The following is a 20,002-nucleotide window of genomic DNA, read 5'->3' as shown; positions in this document are numbered from 1 at the left end:
TGTTGTGCAAAATTTTCAGACAATCTGGTTGAGGCTCACATGCAGGTCTACAAAATTTTTACTATACAAAAGTCACCCCGAAGTTTAGGGGCCCTAAGATCCCACTCTGATTCACTCTGAAGGTCTACATTCGGCTAAGATCCTGCATTTCAGATCATAATTTGTGGAACAAAAACCCGGGCCGGCACAGCCAATCAACCAAGAGTGAAAAATTGAGATCAGTAAACTTTCCGTCGCGTCAAAGATCAGCCACTATCGTGAATGTGATCTCATACACGTAAAACTCCATTGAGCGATACAATGTTTGCCCCTGACGGAATCACACCGGGGTGTGAACTGACCGACACGTTTGTTTTCCCCACGCATCACACTCACACCTGAGCTCTCCCCCTAAACTTACATCACTTGCTGAGTGGGTAGGGCCTACACGTTCCCTTCAGATGGGATCACATTGAACTGTGAACTCTTCCCTGACCATTGTAGCAGTTGTCTCTACTCCCGAATTTGCGAGACAGACTGAATTTTTATTGGTATGTTCACAACGCAATAGTGTGTAACGACAAAGGCGGTCAGAGATAGAACGCTATAAATTTTTGACAGGTAAAGGGGAGGGGCAACTGGATAAGCGTAGAACTTGAGACTCATGATAGGATAATAAGTGAAAATGGCGCGCCTCATGCCACTGTGCACTGTGATAGGTCATCAATGTTAATGTTAACCACTCTTTGCTCGCCATATGGCATAAACCCTCCAAGGGGTTTTGTCAGTTCATTTTTAGAGTGGAGGAAGACCATTTTACCGATTGTGAGCCTTAACATGGGTCACCATAGATTCTTCCCTGTGTTGGTCAGTTAAGATCCCGGTTCGCCTAAGATCCCACATTTCCTTGCTCCCGAGCACTGGGATCTTACACGGAGACTGCTGTATATGTTAATTTTTTTCTTTTCACTACCTCGGTCTGTCTGTCACTCTCATTGCTCTGTTTGGACTTGTATGTGGATGGAAAGTAATGGTGCCCTCATCACATGGAAGGTTTAACAGGAAACATTCAAGTTTAAACTAGTAAATTAAATGAATGTGTGCGATGTGACACCAAAAGCTCATGAAACTTAAAATTAAAAGAAAACCTCCATGGTAAAGAATTGTTGAGATTTTGCATCATTACCTTTCCAAGACAACTCCGCCGTTTCATTGAACTTCAGTACAAATTAATCCCTGGAAAATGACAAGTTTACTAAATGACAGTCATTATGTTTTCTTGGCTCTGCAGCCCAGACGGCGCCCATTAACCCGGGCAGTATTCCTAGTGTGGGCACCATCACGTCCAATGCCAATGCCCACCGCACATCCATCGGTGCTGGCCTCAGCCCCATCAGCTTCTCTCAGTCTCAGGTACATTTCTTTTCTCTTTCTCTCTTGAACCCAATGGGCTTGCTGTTAAGTGTTTATGGGTGTGTAAAGAAACTATGACAAATGTCAACTGATTTGCTTCCAGTCAAAATGAGGTTTGGTTCACAGAGAATGAATCTGCATCGTTTCCTTCAGGTTAAAAATGTTTTCCCTTTTTTTCTTTTTTTTTGATGTGCGTTGCTTATCTCAAGCCAAAGAAAGCCCCTCATGCATTTTTTAAACAAGTTTTTATTTTCAGTGTTCAAACCTCATGTTTACTGGTCTCTAGAAGGCAGAGTCTTCACTCCTTACAGCTTTTGAGTTTTAAAATAAGAGAAGTGCATGGACATGGTGACATTTATTGCCAAGGAAGGGCACAGTCAAAATATACAGAAACAGGGAGAGTAATAAAGTAGGGGGGGGTGTGATCGAGAGAGGGAGAGGAAGAGAGAGAGGGAGAGAGAGGAGAGAGGGGGGGGGGGGAGAGATATAAAGATATCAATGCTTAGAGATGCTGAGGATATATAGATCCCATAACTCTCATCGTAAGGAAAGTTGGATCTAATTTTTGCCTTTGCCCTGCACATGAAAAAGAAACATCTTGTTTGTAAGATTATCCAGACCTGTACATCATTCTGTAATTTTTCAGCTCAAGTTGACATTTTCTTATATTTTGGGGGATGTGCCCTCAAACCCCCCCCCAAAAAAAAAAAAGGTTTTCTGACCGAAAGTGAGGTCTCTGAGTTTGGGAAAGGTGCGAGGCGTGTTTGACGGTTGTATTGAAATTGTTTCTACTTGACAGCCAAGCTCGTACTAAGCCTGATTTTGGCATGTTTCAGCTACACTGTCTAAGATGGCTTTGAGAAATTAGACTGCAATGTTCAAGTGAAGAAATGCATGGGAAATATGTCTTATTTGCACTATTGTAGATCTTTTCTGATGTTAGATAAAAGTTATGAGTTTGTTGATCACTAATGAAATGCTGCTTTTTTTTGTTTGTTTTTTTGTCTCAGCTTGACTCTATGGTGCTTTTCGAAACAGGTGTTGTTTTATGCCTAAGGGATGCCCACTTTTTGTATTGGGTCAAGAGATGGCTTGAATATCTCAGGTATATTACATTTTTTTCTTCTTTCTCTTTTCCCCAGAATGTCATCACAGGGGCAACCAATCACTTCCCAATCAGCAATCAGTTCATGATTGGAGACTACGTAATGCCCGGAAACTTGGTCATCCAGTCGCCCAAATCGGACACATCCTAGCTTGTGTGGTGTCAGATTCTTCCCCCCTCCTCCCTCTTCAGCATCAGCTATATCGTACACTGTGTAGAAACCTCAGATGGCTTTTAGGCTTGCGCCACTGGACCTCATTTTCCAGATCCTCCACGTGAACGCTACTACTGCCTTGGTATAAACAAGTCTCATTGGAGGACAGAACAGTTGGACTAGATGTCCTGCAATTGTTGTTTCGGGCCTAGTTTGGCAGCTCGTTGCTGTTTGGATGTTACTCAGAAGTTGCTTATTCCTTATCTATCGGCAGTGATTGAAATGTAAATGAGTCGAAGAAAGAAAAGTAAGGGACCTCAATGTTATCTTTTGTATTTTTCAACCTTCTAAGTGTCAGGGGGTTAAAATTATGTTATGTGGAGGAATTTCAAATGTTTTCATTTTGTGTAGTCCCCGAAAACATTTTCTACCCATTCCTGTCAGTATTGACATTAGTTGGCTGCTGCATGAATCCTGCTGTGACCATTCAATTAGAAATGGTATTTAGTTTGGCAAGATCTTCTGGTTTCTGCAGACAATTTTTAGATTTGCCTTTGGACTACTAAGAAGAAGTTGATAATAATTCGAATGAGACGCTTTTGTCATCGATATCTTGAACTTTTCTCCCCAAGTCGAGCTGGAATCTTGATATTACTGATCTCTTCTGTAATGCTGATCGTCTATGGTTATCATAACAGTGAAAGGAAGGATTAAAGAAACTAGGGACTAATCCCTTGTCAGAAGGAGAAATCGGACATCGATGAGGATTTAGAGTTAGATCAAGTTGTTGAGTTGGAAGGCAAAGACAAAGGAAAATATGAAGAGAAATGACTAGAACTGATCACTGGACCATCCTTGACAAACCAGAAAATAGTAGGGATTGACCTAGAAATGTTGACTGCAATTACAATTAAAATTAAAAATTTTTGTCTATGTTTTGCTGTTTATTTGATATGTTTATCATGTGTGGTGACTTTTGTAGACAATTTTTATAAGATATTGTTCAAGTTTGTACAGAGCTATGCCCCTTCTCGTAGGGGATAAAAGGGTAATTTTTAGAACTGGGCCTTTGGAGGGATTGAGTTAGAAACAATCCCATATGTCCTCTGGCGGTTTGTTTTTTCAAAGCTCGATGGCTCTACCAGAACATGTAGAGTGAAAAGAATTATACTCGTTTTCCTCTGACCTTGACCTCTGTAGCGTTTTACTTTTTGTTTTGTGTTTTTATGTGGGAAATATACTCTTTCAAGGAGCTATGAAGAGAAAATGACTTGACTTCATACATTATGAACTAAAGGATTAAAAGAAAGCTTTTCTTTCAGTTGTATAGGAATGTGACATATTGAAGAAACCAGGTCAATAATGTTACCGTTTTATTTTCCCTTACTAAATATATCAGCACGGTTACTAAACTATAACGCATCTCAAGCTGTATCCACACTGATTCACTTACAATTACCTCTTGTGACTCTGGTAACAAAGAAAATGGCATAAAGAAATAGCAGTATGCACTTGCTATCAATGTTTTCAGAATCTTTTCTAGCAATGAATTTAAGATCTATCCTAGATTTGAGCCTTAATACCAAATTTGCGCATGACGTGAAGACTTTGCTCTTCGTCTGATGTTTCATGCGAAGAGGAAGATTTTGGTTTGGATATTTTCAGTAACAAGCAAACACGACTCTGTCCTTACTTCTATTGAAACAGTTCATAGCAGCATATGTATTTCCTCTGGAAATTAATATATATTAAAAACAGATCTTTTTTAATATATGTTTTGGTTCTTCCAGTCGTGACCTAAGGCCCAGTTCCCAGATTTGTCGTCTTGAGCGTGGACAGAAGTTAAAATTGAAAACTACAACAAATTTCCTCTTTTTTTTTTTTTTTTTAAGAGTTCTGAGCTTTGCCTTATGTAGTGAAGATTTCGCATAATTCTGTTTTATGTTGTGGTGAAGACATGTTGATGAACAAGCCATGTTTGTTTTTAAAAAAAACATGTCCCACATTTTTTCCCCAGACATTCATATATATTTAGAAAGTTGAGGAGTAATGAATAATTAGGCTATGAGATAGATTTGAGTTTGAGAACCGTGGTTAGTTTGATAGTCTTTGCCCTGTACATAGCATGTATGGTCCTAAATTATTAGACTCGGTCCTGCAGTGTCCCATGTCATTGCTGGAAGTTTAGACTGCACAGTATTGGCTGTATCAGCCCCCATCTATAATTTCAGTGGCAGGAACCTTTCAGACATTTCAGCATCCATGAGCATTTTTTTGTAAGTATGAATCATATTTTGTTGTTCATTTTGCTTATACTTTTACATAGTACTTGGGGGGGTCCTTTACAGTGGGGGGACCTTCGCATTTATATTTTTAAAAAACAAACTTGTCCAACCTACCAGTTAGATCTAGTGAAGAGAAGGAAGACTGGGATGATGCATGTTCAATTTTTATTCTTTTGATTCCAGTTCCTAAATTAGCAGCATTGTCAAAAGTTAATGTAGAGTTTTGATTTAGTTAATGACTTTTTACATGTTGGTGTTCATCCAAGGCTCTATGCATTTCCCCTTTCCTCCCAATCCAGATACATGTAATCATGTAAGTTGAATTAGATGTAGGTTTGGTAGTCTTTTCTTTGTAATTTAATGTATTTGGTTATACAGTGGTCCGCCCAATTGGCTTGAGATTTATCTCTTTTTGACCATCTCTTGCCGTGAACAACTTCCATTGTTTTTTGTACAGTGGATTTGCCTGGTTTTATCATTAACAGGTAGGGAGCGAGCATGTTTCATTCCCCCCCCCCCCCCCCCTTTTTTTTTTTTTTAAAGTAACAGCTGAGGCTTTCTGACCTCCCAGCAGTTTGAATGACACCTCCTGTGTATGATTTATTTGGGATAGGTCAGCGTGGGAGGGACCACTGTAAGGAAATGATTATAAAGGAAGGTTCATTGTGAATTTGGGTTATTTTTTAAAATTGTATGTGAGGTTCTTTCCATTTCATGTATTGTCTCTTATTTCTTGTCACTGGTTTCGAAATACTAAACCATTGTTTGTTTATAATCTGATTAGAAATGGGTCATTGATCCAACAAAATCCATGCAATCTTTGTTCTGAAATTTCCACACCTGACTGAAAAGTGACAGGAATAAAGTATTTGATAAGTTCGTTGTTCAACTTTTTCTCATGCTTCTCTTTTTTTCTCATTTTTATAAGTTTCATGTACCTGGATAATTGCAAATGAAATACAGTATGCCTATAACTTATAGCAGGGATAGCTCGAATACGTCGGGACTGGCCTCGCTCTGGCTGTGTCGGAGAATCAAGGGAAGCAACAAAGATTGGGTCGGAACAAGAGATTTTTCTTTTTTCGGCCAATGTCCTAGATTTGACAGGTTAGATCTATGCCTATTGACTTGAATTTGAAATGGACAAATTGAGAAGGAGAAACATGATGAGCTAGGCTTTCGAGTTCGATCTGTAATGAGCCTACCGGTACCAAGACAGTTTAATTGCGTGGGTCAGTTTGCAGTATGAGCAGTCATTAGTCTGCACCAATTGAACGGTGCTTTTCGTGTGATGCACAACCCCTCCTCTCGCTCGCTCCACACAAGCCTAGCAAGTCCTAGGACCCAGGCATGCGCAGAGGGCACGCGTGTCGAGCAGCGCGCTAAAAATAGCACAGCTAGCTTATTCTGTGGAGTTGGGGAGGGGTATTTTACCGACCTTGCTTTTTTCCCAATTTATCATTATTGATTATACTGTCTCAAGTGCACCTCTAAGGACAATGACTTTAGACCTATACGGCAGCGTAATTAGTTCGACTTTTCCGTCTTTGTGTTCGAGCTTTGTGTAATTTTCTTACAAAGATAAAGGGGGGAAAAACCGGGACCGCAGGCACAGTTCGACGGATGCGTGATTTCAAGTAATCTGTGTTCTACCTATCCGGGTTATACTGTAGATTGATTAAAAATTTTACTTGTATATCATCACCAGTATCTGGTGAGGTCCGCTTGCAAGCAAAGCAGTCTAGTGTACTATTCTTGGGACATCCAAACACCAAATTGAGGGAAAATCTTCCCTGTTGGAAGACTGGCTCTTCTTTTTTTCCTTTATTTGATCGCTGTGATGCCATTCATTAACAGTTTAGAATGTTTATGCGCATTTAGACCAAAAGATCCCCATCCATTTGTCCGTTTAACAGACAATAGCTGACTTTGAGCCATCAAGTTCATAGCACTGATCAGCACACATGTTGGTTGAAGTGCCTTTTTTTGCTTGAGGCGAACCGAGGTCACCCACCATGCAGCTAATCATTTTTTGCAATTTCTTGGGAATTGACTTATGTCAAATTCTATCATGTTTGGTTTGTTTTCATACCAAATTTGATCAGGAGTATGAGTATGACATTACGTTTATAAGGTAACCTTTTCAACAATAAAATGTGTCCGAAATTTTTTTTAATTAGCCGGGCTGCACTTTCTACATAAATAACACAGGACTTGGCGGAATGAATTTTATGGCCTACAGTAAAGCCTAAGTTATGAAAGTGAGCCGAAACAATTGTAAACAACTGGAACAGGTGAAGGAGTTGAAATATCTTAGAGTACTTTTTATGAAAACAGTTCCATAGACACAGAAATAGAATGTTAACCCAAAAAGCCAATGCTGTCACCTATCACTACCACTACTACCAGCTCTCGCCCAAACATCTCCATAGACACGAACAGACAGCTTATCACCTCAATATTCAATCCAACATTATGCTACCAGCGCCAGACCTTGACATTAAGTAAAACCCATGAAAGCAAAAGCACTGCATGTGAAATGAATTAATGTCTCCGCAAAACCCTTAACACCACAAGACGAGACAGGCAGAGAAATGAAGAAGTAAGAGCAGCTATCGGCATTGAGTCCTGGCTGCCTTACATGTACATAGAAAGTAGAAAGGCAGAATAAAATTGTTTGGCCACCTGTTACGTATGTCATCTGGCCAACCAGCCTCGAGGGCCTACTACACCAAGCACTCAGGCTATACTAAAGAAGAGGAAGGGCATGCAAAAGGTGGATTGAGGGTGTCAAGGAAACCCTGAGAAAACAATATCACAACTGAAAGAGCTGCGGAGCTGGCCTACCATAGAAAACTGCATCTCCCCTCGATGCTTAACGGCAAAAAGATGAAAAAGTAAAGCCAACTAGACTGACAACTGTCAACTCCTTTCACTTTCAATGGCAGGGAGGATGCCGGGCTTCTGTCTGAACATAGTGAGATTATATATATATATGTATACTGTAGAACATGACTATAGCGGCACCATTTACAGCAGGACCTTACCGTAATCCCCCTTTTTTTGTCTTTAAAATCAATACCTGTGCTCGAGTTCAGCAGGGGAAGGAGAGACCCGAACTCAGATACAGCGAGACAGATCGAGCAAGCAAGCTCTAGCCGGGGGAAGGGGTTTGGGGGACTAGGCTGTACTGTTGGCGGGCTCCAAACAGGCAGTCAGTGGTGTGGCGTTGTGATTGGCCAGTCCAGTCCAGTGATGAGTGAGATGGGGCAGGGGGCAGAAAGAGATGGTGCAGAGAGCTAGAGATGCTCTACGTGAGCCTCTCCGAAAGTGATCATGTGCCATAGCTTAGACGGTCAGTATGAGTCATGAAAGTGAAAATGCCACAGGCCTAGGCTAGGCCAAAAAGTAAAAGACGAGGAGAACGTAGTGGTGTGTGTGATTCCTGATTCATTGAGTTTGAATTGCGATCGTTGGTGCTCATACTACATTCAGTAGTACAAAAGTATAGCAATTGCTTCAAACTGGATTTTTTTCCGTATTGATTTTTCTTTCCAATCTCGGTCTGGCAAGACCAGTCACCATGTGATTAATTGACCAACTTCAATGTCTAGTGAATTATTATTACATGTATTATAAATATAAAGTAACTCAAGATGCTAATAAATTATATTTTTTTCCAGTCCGTACAATGAAAGCAGAATTTCGTGCCCTGAATGTATGAAAAGGTAATCATTATGATCTCCTTGCCACATCTCATAAAAGTTCAAAAAGTAACCAGCCCAGCCATAGCTGCGTCAGCTAAAAAAAACAACCCCAGACTAGATCTGACTAGAACATGCCAAGCTTGCATCATTGCAAGGAGCGACAATGCCCATTACAGAAGTGAAATTTTGAAATCAAGGGGTACCAGTTTGTGCTTAACACTGTGCCACCACATGAGGCATGATCAAGAAACAAAAGGTAATTAACATACTTTGAAATATTTGTGTCAATTTTTGTTTTTAAATGTTCAATAATAAGCACAATACAGGCCTTTCTCCAAAGTGGAAAGTTTCTATTGCCGCTGTGTACATGTATATATGGTGTACCGGTACATCGTCTTATGACGTTCCTCATAAATAATAGTGTCCAAGAGGCTAGACTGGAAATGAACATTTGTCTTGACCCGAGTCATACGACAAACGGCATAGTACTAATTGGCACAGAACAGCTCGGCCAATCCTAAGTAGTTTAGCACTTGCAACACAATAAGGTCATATAAGTGCCCAAGAATAGATGTGTGTAACATATCAACAAAAAAGGAGGGGAGATGAGGACGATAGATGTTGATAGGAAAGAAGGAGCAAACCACACCAGAGCACCCGCCAACCACCCACTGTCTAAGTAGGACATAATTGGACATGACATTTCTTGCCCCGCAAACAGCACTTGATGAAGCATCTTGGCACATTTTTCTTCCATAAGAAACCCAGATGGGGATGATAATCCAAGCCTGTGCATCTGTCATAGTCATGATCTACACATGTATCGGAGACACCAAGTCATTCTTATTTTTCTAAGACTGATCAGACTTAGAGTAGCCTACTTAGTCTCAGAGGACTTCTTTCACAGACATCTTCACACATGATTCCAGTTCCAGATCTGGGCACACACCTGTGAAATTGTTAAAAATGTTGAACCCAACAAACAAGTCTCTAGTACCTGCAGTGGAAACCTGATATAAGAGGGATGGTGGGACCAGAGAAAAAGTCCTGTTATATATAGGCCTGCGCATGACACATTACGCCTGCGTGTAGCAAAGCTTAGGGCTAAATCGAAGTCTGCAGCACATCGCAGCCCTCTCTCGCTTCACCCGCTGTATGTGCTTGCTCCTTCACTGTGTTACTCTCTCTTTCTCTCTCTTACTTTTTACACATTGTTAACCAGCCTTTGTCCCTGCAAAAATCGGTTGGGCTCCGATGAAACCCTTTTATTGCCGATAACTTTTAATGGAGACAAAGAGTACGAAAAACGGGGGTTTAAAAAATCCCTGTTACAATGTATTATCGGGCCCATTATATGGTTTCCCCTGTAGTACAGTGGAACTCCGATTCAACGAAGTCGTCAGGTCTGACCTTCAATTTAGTTAATCCGAGTATTCGATATTTTATAGCAAACACAGAGTTTTTGTGTAGATAATTAGAGTAGTAATAAGTAGGCACTGAGCAAAATACTGTATGTATTCAACTTTCTCAATCAAACTCAAACATAGTTTAGTTTCAAAAGAAATGCTGGAAATTTCCAGGAAAATACACTGAACTCGCAAACACTGTGCAAAAGGGTCGATTCCTTCAACGCATGCCTGTGTCATCTTTCTTTCATCTGTACTGTTTGCCGAACAAGTTATGTTGCTGTGTAGAGCCTAGCATAAGGCAACGTTTGATTCTACAGTCCAGGGCGCAGTTCAATACATACATCTATCATATGTTAAGACAAGCTTATCATTGAAATATTAATCAGTAGCAGAGGGAAAAAAAACCTGTGATATCTTTGGATCTCTACTGACGTTCCAAGCCCTGACCACTTGTACCCCCAGACACATACACAGAGTCACACATCACACGCATGCTGGCTGACTGTCCGACCCTGACACATGCTAAGACATGTATGCGCGCTCCCAACGCGTGTGTTGGTAAGAAAGGGCCGCTGATTGGTCGCATGAGATATATATATATATATATAAACAATAGCATAAGCAAATACTGGTTCACGATGTATGTGAATGTGTCATGGATGGTCTCCCGGAACAAATAAGACTCGTTGCGGGAGAAAATGAGCTAAGCCACGTCAGAGGGGCTGTTCACCCTTCAAGCTAGCTCATTTATGTTTCGTTGAATACATACGAGTTATTTGATTTCTATGAATAAAAAACCCACTGGGAATCCAACTTCTTTATTTGAATCCGAGTTTTTTGTTTTAGTAAGTGTTTTACGGCACTTGCAACACAATAAGGTCATACAAGTGCCGAAGATTAGAGGTGTTACAAGGGAGTAACAAACACAAAAAAGAAGGAGAGATCAGGACGATAGATGTTCGATAGGAAAGAAGGAGCAAACCACACCAGAGTACCCGCCAACCACCCACGAATCCGAGTTTTTGTTGAGTCCAAGTTCCACGGTACTTACCTATACCTTACCATGTGATTTAAAGACCTAAGATATCTTGTGACGATCAGTGGGTGGAGGACTGATCTAATTAAGTAATAAAGCTTTCAAATTCCTAGAACTGATTTGTAAAATTCAACTGAAATATGGCCCCCAAAAAACCCCAAAAAACCCAAAAAATTCCAGGAAAACCATCTTTTATTAATCAATGACAATGATGAGATGATAACTACATAAATGACACAAAATGAAGAAGGGTGACATTGACATATTTTACATACAGGCATTTAACAGGCTACATTACACGATGTAGCCCCAATAAACACTTCAATTTATATATATAGTAGTAGTTGGCTCTACACTGCATGCAGCCTGAATAAGTGCCCCCATCCCACCCATCCCCCGTGCTCATCGAGGCTATATGTAACTACAGTTGTACACAGAGACACAACTGAACTGAATAAGACAGATACTCAACTAGGTCAGAGTAACTAAATGTGAGGCAGTGTGGTGAAATCAGGCTCTCGTCAAAATAATCAAAGTGAAGGAACTTGCCTTTTTCCACAGGTTTCGGAATTTTTATCAAATTTTTGTTTTTTGGCTCAACATCTTTCATGCCCATTTAAGAACACATTTCTGTGTGGATTGCGCTGAAAAACGTTGATTTAAGGCATAAGAGATGTAAGTTTTCAGTTTCCTTTAGCTCACAAGCTTAGGAAATAACTCAACTTTGGCGATCATTTTCTCGCTAATTTTACCTCTGAAACAAGGCCACCCCTCCTCCTTCAGTCGCAAATATCTTGACCTGTATCCAAGATAAATAGATAAATTGTTTTTGTCAAAAGCAAGGCAAATGGACAAGCTTTAAGATAATACCAATAACTCCATAAGCCCCCAAATTGACGAGAGCCTGATTCCACCGCGTTGAGCCACAAATTGGTTTGTTTTGGCGACATGTGGCCCCAACAAGCACTTCAAATGAAATATATGTACACATATATATAAATATCGTTGATACACTATGGTCTCTGATAAGGGTGTGACGATGCTGCAGCTTTGATGTTGGTCTTGACAGTGCTTTGCATTCGTCCAATACCTGATCCTGGCACTGAAATGCAAACAAGAGTTTTGTTTGTTTTAGTAAGTTTTACAGCACTTGCAACACAATATGGTCATATAAGTGCCGAAGATTAGAGGTGTTACAAGAGAGTAACAAACACAAAAAAAGAATGAGGAGAGATCAGGACGATAGATGTTTGATTGGAAAGAAGGAGCAAAACACACCAGGGCACCTGCCAACCACCCACCAAAAAAACCTTTTATTTAAGAACTTGTCATACATGGAAAATGGTAACACAACTGCACAACTAGTCAACCTAAACCCCCCCCCCCCCAGGAAAAAGAGATCTTTGAACAAGTGTAGCGTTATCTTAGGCTGGAAATGGGAGTAAAGGATACATCGTCAACAAGCTGTTCAACTGTTCTAATTTGTAAACCCAGAAAGCAAAATTTTTCAGGAGAGAGAAAAAACTGTTTCATTCTTTTACCAATTCTACCTACAGTTTGTATCTTTTCCCGATTTTTTTTCCCAACGTTTAGAATTTAAATTTCGACAAAATGTTTCTTGAGCACATGCAATCATTACCACTAGATCTATGATTAAAAATACAATTTTTAAAAATTTGGACTTAAGTAAAGTATAGTCGACTACGGATGGCTAAGTAAAGTATAGTCGACTACGGATGGGTTGATGTCATTGGGAGAGTTAAAAAAAAAATCAACTCATCCAAAGTTCAACTTATTAACTGTTGGGAACTGTAGAAGAAGTGGTGCTTGAACCTGAGAAAAAAGTCAACTTAATAGGAGATTTAATTTAAGCAAGTTCAACACAAGTGGAGAAGGGGCAGCTCGTGGGATTAAAAAGTGGACGTGCACAATTATGGTATCGCATGCTGAAGATAGTCAAGGCCATAGTAAATGAGACAGTGTATAATTTTAGGATCTTTGGGTTGGTGAGGGATGACCTTGTGCTTTTATTTTCATTCTTTTTACTTGTCGTTTTGATTTCTAGTACTAAATTTGTTTGTTAGCTAAACATCACTTTCGTTCATTCTGTATTGGAACTGAACACTCAAGTAATAACTTTCACTACTCCACAACAAAACCATTCAAAGGCACAACTCATAGGACGATCCCGTTCACCTCCTTCAGGTTCACGGTCACAGAGTCACCAATCACAATTCACTTGAGCACTCCGCTGGATTGCTCCGGGGCTCACATAGCCTAATATTGGCAAAGAATAGCATGTACGGTCTTTCTCGTCTATTTTTAGACTACCTACTGTGGGCTATGTTTCGGCACTGTTCGGCAGGAGCACATTTAAGATGTGCCGTGTTATTAATATTTAATATTAATGTACCGCCAAACTCGCAACGAGTGTCGTCATCGCTTGGGTTATCCCCAAGAGTGATTTATAGGTCAGGTTACACAGTTGAATATCCTATTATGTTTAGCTAAAGCGCATGGACTTTGGCATGGCATAGCAGATGTTTTACGGCGCTATAGACACAGAAATGACAGTTATGGCGCCAGCCAGTGAGGACCTTGTTTTGGTATATTTGGCTAATGTTAGTTTCTAGCTTCATTTATTTGATTATTGTGGGTGTTTTACGTAATAGAACATTGAAAAATTTTGGGCGGCACTGCACAACCGTGCTCTATGGACGAACTGCGCCTGAAGTGGAGTCAACAGTACATCTGAACAGCTGCTCGACAATATGGCAAAGCCATTCAAACATGACAGGGTTGTTTGGAGCAGTCTTGTTTCTACTAGTACTAGCACTGGTTGAAATTTAATACTAAAAGAGCGCTGTCGAAACAGCAAAAAATTCTGCCACGTGGAAACAAAAAACAGATAGCAAATTACTTCATGTTGGATTGTATCGAAATCTCAACATATCTGAGGCTTCATATTAATGTTTCCATCAACTGCCTCAATAATGGCTACTTCGGTCTCAAGTGTAATACACTTTCCTTTATGTGTAATTGCCATGACAAAATCTGGATGAGAATGAACAAGCGATGTGAAGATACACCTATTTGGCCTACTAACACTAACACTAAAACACTCAACCAATCCTAGCTGCCTTCATGGCATGTGGTGCACACATATTACAATGACAGCCGAAGAGCACATCACATGGGCAGACAATGGAAAGCAATGAACCATGATTACGTATTTGTGTCTGGGGCAGGAGTGATATTTGGGAAGAAGAGAAGGGACGGCACATTTTATACCACTTGCATCAGCACAAAACAACTGGTGTGAAGCATAGTTTAATCACCATGTGTTCATTATATCTATTCTTCAACTTCGAGAGTTGATGAGTTAAAATTCTCTTGCAATTACCTTAACTAAAAATAGTAATAGCAAGTCGATATTTACAGGAGAATCCATTAGTCTTCATTACAGTCGACTACAGATGAGTTGATGTCGGCAGGGGAGTGAAAAAAAGATTAACTTATCCACAAAATCTTTACCGGTGCTTTCACCTAATGCAAGAAAACTCACTTGCTGCCTTCTTACTTTTTGGCCTTTGGCAGAAATGATAATAGAAACAACAATTGCATTTTTATAAAGTGCATATATCCATACTCTACAGAATACTCTATGCACTTTACAACTATCATTACCCCAGCAGACTCTTGAACACTCTCAGCTTTCCAGGAAGCATACAGTGTAAGTTGTGGATTGCATGTATTAAAACACAATAAATGAACTGACAAGATCTTTTCGCCATGGTGAAGTGAGGACAATTTATGTAAAGGGCTTTTCCCAAGGACATATCGACAGGCCCCTGATGGGATTCGAACCCATGACCTTACGGTTGAGAGTACGAGAGCCCTAACCCAATAGACCACCGACGCCACAGATGAGAATATGTCAGTAACAGTTCACTCACTCTGAGGTTTCTGTGGAGCGGGTTGCTGTGGCTGTGGGGGCCCTGGCATGCCAGGCATCTGCGGACCACCCATCTGCACTTGTGGCTCGGGTCGACGCAGCCTCATACCCTTTGTGACGGCGGCGATGAGCATATTGGTCTCCGAGGCCGAGGACGTCTGAGGGAGAGCGTTCTTCTGACCTACGGAGTGAATAATAAACAAGTGTAAAACATTTAAGCAGTTTTTGTAATTAATGGGGCACAGTCAAACAAATGTGCAGTTTAACACTAACACACACATATATAAATAAAATCAGTGGGACGTGGAAATCTTTACGTTACGATAAACATAATCCAACGGTTTGAAGTATCTTCACTTATATACGAAGTGTACCACTAAACTTAGAAGTGTTTGATGGATTGGTCCAGCATCCTCCAAAGATCTGATAAGTTTTAACTTCCAGTACTGTCAGATTTCTTCTGACCACATCATGTCCCCTTATGTCACCCCCTACCTGCATCATTCCTCACCATATCCCTGCCTCTTTCTGTTTCACCAGTACTTGAACTATCACAATTATTATTGCCTAAGCAAGATCTAGATCTGTATCTGGAAGTTGATGCAGAGGGTCCAGAGTCATTGCTGGAGGTTCTACTTTCAGCCACTTCATTTGCCTTCACCAGCAACAGAACTTTCCCTTTCCTATCCTTCCAAATCTTCCACAGAACTTTGCTCAAGAAAATTCAGCACGCAACAAGGCAAATTGTCCCCATCTCTTTCTTCAGTTTGCCACTCCATACATATCATTAATCATCATTTTCACTATGTGATTTTACATTAAGTTCAGCAGGAGCTGTGCTGTACTTGTAATCGGTCGCTACTCGTTTTTCCCCTGTGCATGGCAACTGCGCAAGACAGATCTAGTTCTAGATGAGTCAAGACTTTCCACAATTTGTTTCAAGTATCTACTAGTCTACCACAGCTCAAGAGGGCAATCGGCGCCATCCTGTTATATCACCAGCCCTGTTGTACCTTGGTTGCATGAACACAGCCTCGTGGCCTTCCGAGCGCATGGTTTCTGTGAAATCGGGGTAATTCAGATTGCTGTTTCTTTGCTCTTACATTATAAAACATCAAATGCTGTACACCTTGAAAAAATTCAGCTTCTCCTCGTTACAATGGTCCAAGTTATTTGTATATATCCAAGTATTTGGAGCTGGAGAATCGCCCTGAAAAGTGTTGCCCCTCGTGGTTGGAATGTGAAGCCCCCCCCCCCACCACGAGGAACACTCAAGGTACTACAGTACAGAGTTGACTTGCTCATCGCGGGGACCGGCGTGACGCTGGCCGGGACAATGCTCGGTGTGTTTGTCTAAATAATGACAGATCGTTGTGTTTGACGCAATAAAATAGTGATTTGCTGCAATGATCTCACACGTCTTGAAAAAAATTAAACTCCATTCCTATGTTATTGTGATTGTACTCTGTTCACGTGGAGATATAATTTGGTGCCTTTGGTACTCTTTTATTATCTCTGTCAAACACTTAGCAAATTTAGCAATATTTGATTATATTAAAACAGCTGTCGTTTTCTTAAAAATTGACAGACAGGTAAAAGAATGGTACAGTTCTAAAATTCTCAGGAGACAAAGGCCTTTCATATGGAACAGATAAATTTGGCATACAGATACTTTAGTTTCTGGTATCTACTGTACCACCAACTTCATGCTCGTCCAAAGGTAGGTGGTATAACAGGGTTTAACTGCATATCCCTAAAGCATAAAGGGTATTTATTAAATGATCGCCAAGACTGTCCTCATCATATTTTCACATCTCAACACCTCTCTTTCTTATGGGTTTAAGTCTTACTTTTCAATCTCAGATGGTAACAGATGAAACTTACTAGAATCTTTGTCCAACACGTCACTGGATGCATTGATGAGGTCGAGAACATTGCTGGTGATTTTGTTCAGCATGGTTAGTTGTTTCTGAGGAGCATTAAAAGAAACACTCTATATATATCAACATTAAGGAAATTGCATATAATATATATAATATTTCTTCGTTAAACAAGCAAACTGCTTAGGTGCTCAATAATACCGTCAGAACCTAGCGCCCATGCTTTCTTATGGCCCCTTTAAGCTTAAAAGTCATTCCTTTCAATTCAACAAAGTTAAACCTTGCCCCTCCTCCTTTTATTTTTAATGATGGAAGAACATTTTTGTTTGTTCTACAGTTACTCATTTGTGGGATGAGTTTGTCACCAATGTTTATTTTTTCCCTTCTTTCTAGAATTCATCTCCATTACATTTTCCTTGTGTCTTTTTCTATACCCGACCTTTATTAGAGTTGTAAGTACAGGGATGTCATTAAAAACATGCTAAACAGTAGAAAAGAAAAAGAAAGGTTGACATAGTATTTTTTTAGAGTCAATAAGAAGTCATAAAGAAGAAAAGGCTTTAACATTCAACATTTCCAGAAACGGGCTTCTGAATTACAGATGAACATACTCTTATGACAACATGTTCAAGACAGTCACCTGTACAAACAACCACTTCCCAATTTTCCTCCTTGTGTTTTTATTTTACAATACAACGACACTGTCCAAGACATCCACCTGTCTTTTAAGACAACTACTTTTCTCCTCGACACTGAGTGGCTTTTTGGACAAATTCAACTGTATATCAAACCAGTGTCTGTTTTGGACAAATTCAACTGTACATCAAACAAAGGATGCCACCAGTGGCAGAAAAAGATAAAACAAATCATCATAGTTTATGACTACGAAAGTTGAATGTTTGTGGTGCTTTGATATTCTGCTATCAGTGTCAGCGTATGAGAAGAAACAACTCATTTTATACAGTACCTGTGCCATCTCTGGGGTGATGGAAGAGGCCTTCACACTCAGCAACTGCACTTTTTCCTCCACCTCTGGCTCAGGTTTGGTGCGGAGGTAGTCCGGTACCACTTCATGATTAAAGGCAAGGACACGTCCTTCTGTTAATTTCTGAAAATAGCAACATCCCAATTAAGATTTCAGTCAATCTATCTATTTTTTCAAACAATTGTTAGCATTCTACAAAAAAACTTAATGATAAAGCTACGACATTTGTAACATAAAGACCCTGAAATCTGAGGCAAAAAGTTTTTTTACAGCGGTTAAAAAGCAGTGGCCTTTCATTAAGCTATCAGTGCTACTGTAGAACCAGTGAAGTGGATGTGTGCGTACGCCTGAGCATCAACCATCGCAATTCAATGAATCAGGAATCACACACTACAAGCTCTCCTCTTTTTTTACTTTTTGGCCTCTAGGCCTAGACTTATCGCACATCACTTTTAAAGTGGCTCACGTAATGCGTCTCTCTGCACCATCCCTCTCTGCTGCCTGCTCCACCTCTCACTCATCACTGGACTGGCCAATCACAATGCTGCACCACTGACTGCCTGTTTGGAGCTCGCCTACAGCCCCCCACCCCCCCTCCCCCACAACTAGAGCTCGCTCGATCTCTCCAGCTATATCCAAGTTTGGGACTTTCCTTGCCCTGTTAAACCCAAGCATTAGTAACTGAGTTTACATATTTGAAAATAAATTATTCACCTCCAGATGCGGGTCCCTGTCCGGAGAGAGAAGTATGGGGAACAGCACATAGTTCCTCAATAATGGCATCTTCTCTGTTTTCAGCAGACGCTTGGTCGTGCTCAGCCCCGAAGACAACACACCAAAAGATTCCATAAGACTTGGCCTGGAGTGGACAAATATACCACCTAATTGTCATATATCTGAACATCAATCTCGACTTTGCTTTAAAAAGAAGTGGTCAGAACAGCCTGCTCTTCATGTAGGCTCTTATTGCTTAGATGTAGGAGTGGGCATACTGGCATGACAAAAAAATTAACAAGACAAGAATTGTCACTGTTTCAAAAAAGCAAGTTACTTAAAATTCAAAATAATTTAAATCATATGAAGGTACCGGGATTTTACTTTATGTAAAAGGACTATAGTTAAAATTTGATATTAACTAAATGGACAAACGCCAGCAATAACAAAAATAGGAAAAGCAGTGTCTCTTCCTTATATCTTCCATGGCTATCATCAGCTGGTGATTTGCCTCACCCATAACAAAACATTGTACAAATATTAGTAGGCATATAAAGTAAGCTGCAAAATAATGTCTTTTAGAATACATTTTGGTACCATTCCCTCCCACATACAGCTCAGGAGTCTTGAAAGCCACAGTATGGAAAAGTCCAAACAAACTGGTCTTCATTCAGCTTCCCAAATAGCAATGACAGCAATGCATAAATATATCATTTATGTGTGTGTGTGTGTCTGATGTGAAGGAAAAGTATACGTCACAGAAGAATCGGAGTGAGTCTACATAGGTAGGGATATATAATACAATGGCTATATTATAATACATATATATATTCTACATACAGCTACAGCTATGGGTAGGAGAGTGGCTACTGACTGAGCTGACCCAGACAGTTTCAGCACTACCCCTTTCCCAGCTCCTAACCCTTAACATGCTGAATAAGGGTGACATTTTTCCTAAAACACACAACTTGCCAAGTTATATTTTGGTAATCATTCTCCAGCTTATAGATGAAGCTTGCAATACTTTGCTTCAATTCTCGAACACGATGAATCAAGTCATCCAATGAAGAATCCAGCTGCTTCTCTTCTTTCTGTGGAAGAGAGGAGACCATATATACGATTAACATTGATAAATTTATATGTATATTACAAGGTCTATTAAAGTATCAAAACCGATAAAGCTACAAAAGAGTGTTCTACATGTTTCATTTGACAAAATAACAAGAACAGGGACGTCAACATGAACTTGCAACAGAAGCGTCGCTCGTTCTCCGAGTGGTGGCTAGCCAAGTGTTTGTTTTAAGGCCACCTCTATTCTCACCCGGAGTGAGAATAGTGCAGGCGAGTCTTGTGGCTATTCTCACCCGGTGCGCGTTCACC

At 40.2% G+C, this 20,002-nt stretch overlaps 2 protein-coding genes across 4 annotated transcripts in view; one reads left to right on the top strand and one right to left on the bottom strand.

Moving 5' to 3' along the window:
• Window positions 1-5,825, top strand: part of LOC101860666 (histone-arginine methyltransferase CARM1) — a 25,505-nt gene extending 19,680 nt beyond the window's left edge. For 2 of the 3 annotated variants that reach the window (XM_005102460.3, XM_005102459.3), the window contains exons 13-14: window positions 1,271-1,392; window positions 2,535-5,825. In XM_005102460.3, coding sequence (XP_005102517.1) covers window positions 1,271-1,392; window positions 2,535-2,648 — 236 coding nt within the window. In that variant the 3' untranslated portion in view covers window positions 2,649-5,825. The remainder of the gene's footprint in view (window positions 1-1,270; window positions 1,393-2,534) is intronic. The other variant, XM_005102462.3, reaches the window with a different exon arrangement.
• A 6,119-nt stretch (window positions 5,826-11,944) lies between these two features.
• On the bottom strand, window positions 11,945-19,713 carry LOC101863758 (mediator of RNA polymerase II transcription subunit 8; the record flags this gene model as incomplete). Its single annotated transcript, XM_005102475.3, is given in 6 exon segments — window positions 11,945-12,190; window positions 15,045-15,224; window positions 16,928-17,012; window positions 17,891-18,031; window positions 18,623-18,767; window positions 19,595-19,713. Coding segments are annotated over 6 exon segments (759 nt in total), but the record flags the coding sequence as incomplete, so codon positions are not given.
• Between the last annotated feature and the right edge of the window lie 289 nt (window positions 19,714-20,002).

This window comes from Aplysia californica, unplaced genomic scaffold, assembly GCF_000002075.1.
Source record: "Aplysia californica isolate F4 #8 unplaced genomic scaffold, AplCal3.0 scaffold00326, whole genome shotgun sequence".
Lineage (NCBI taxonomy): Eukaryota > Metazoa > Mollusca > Gastropoda > Aplysiida > Aplysiidae > Aplysia > Aplysia californica.
This window is presented reverse-complemented; position numbering and strand designations above follow the sequence as displayed.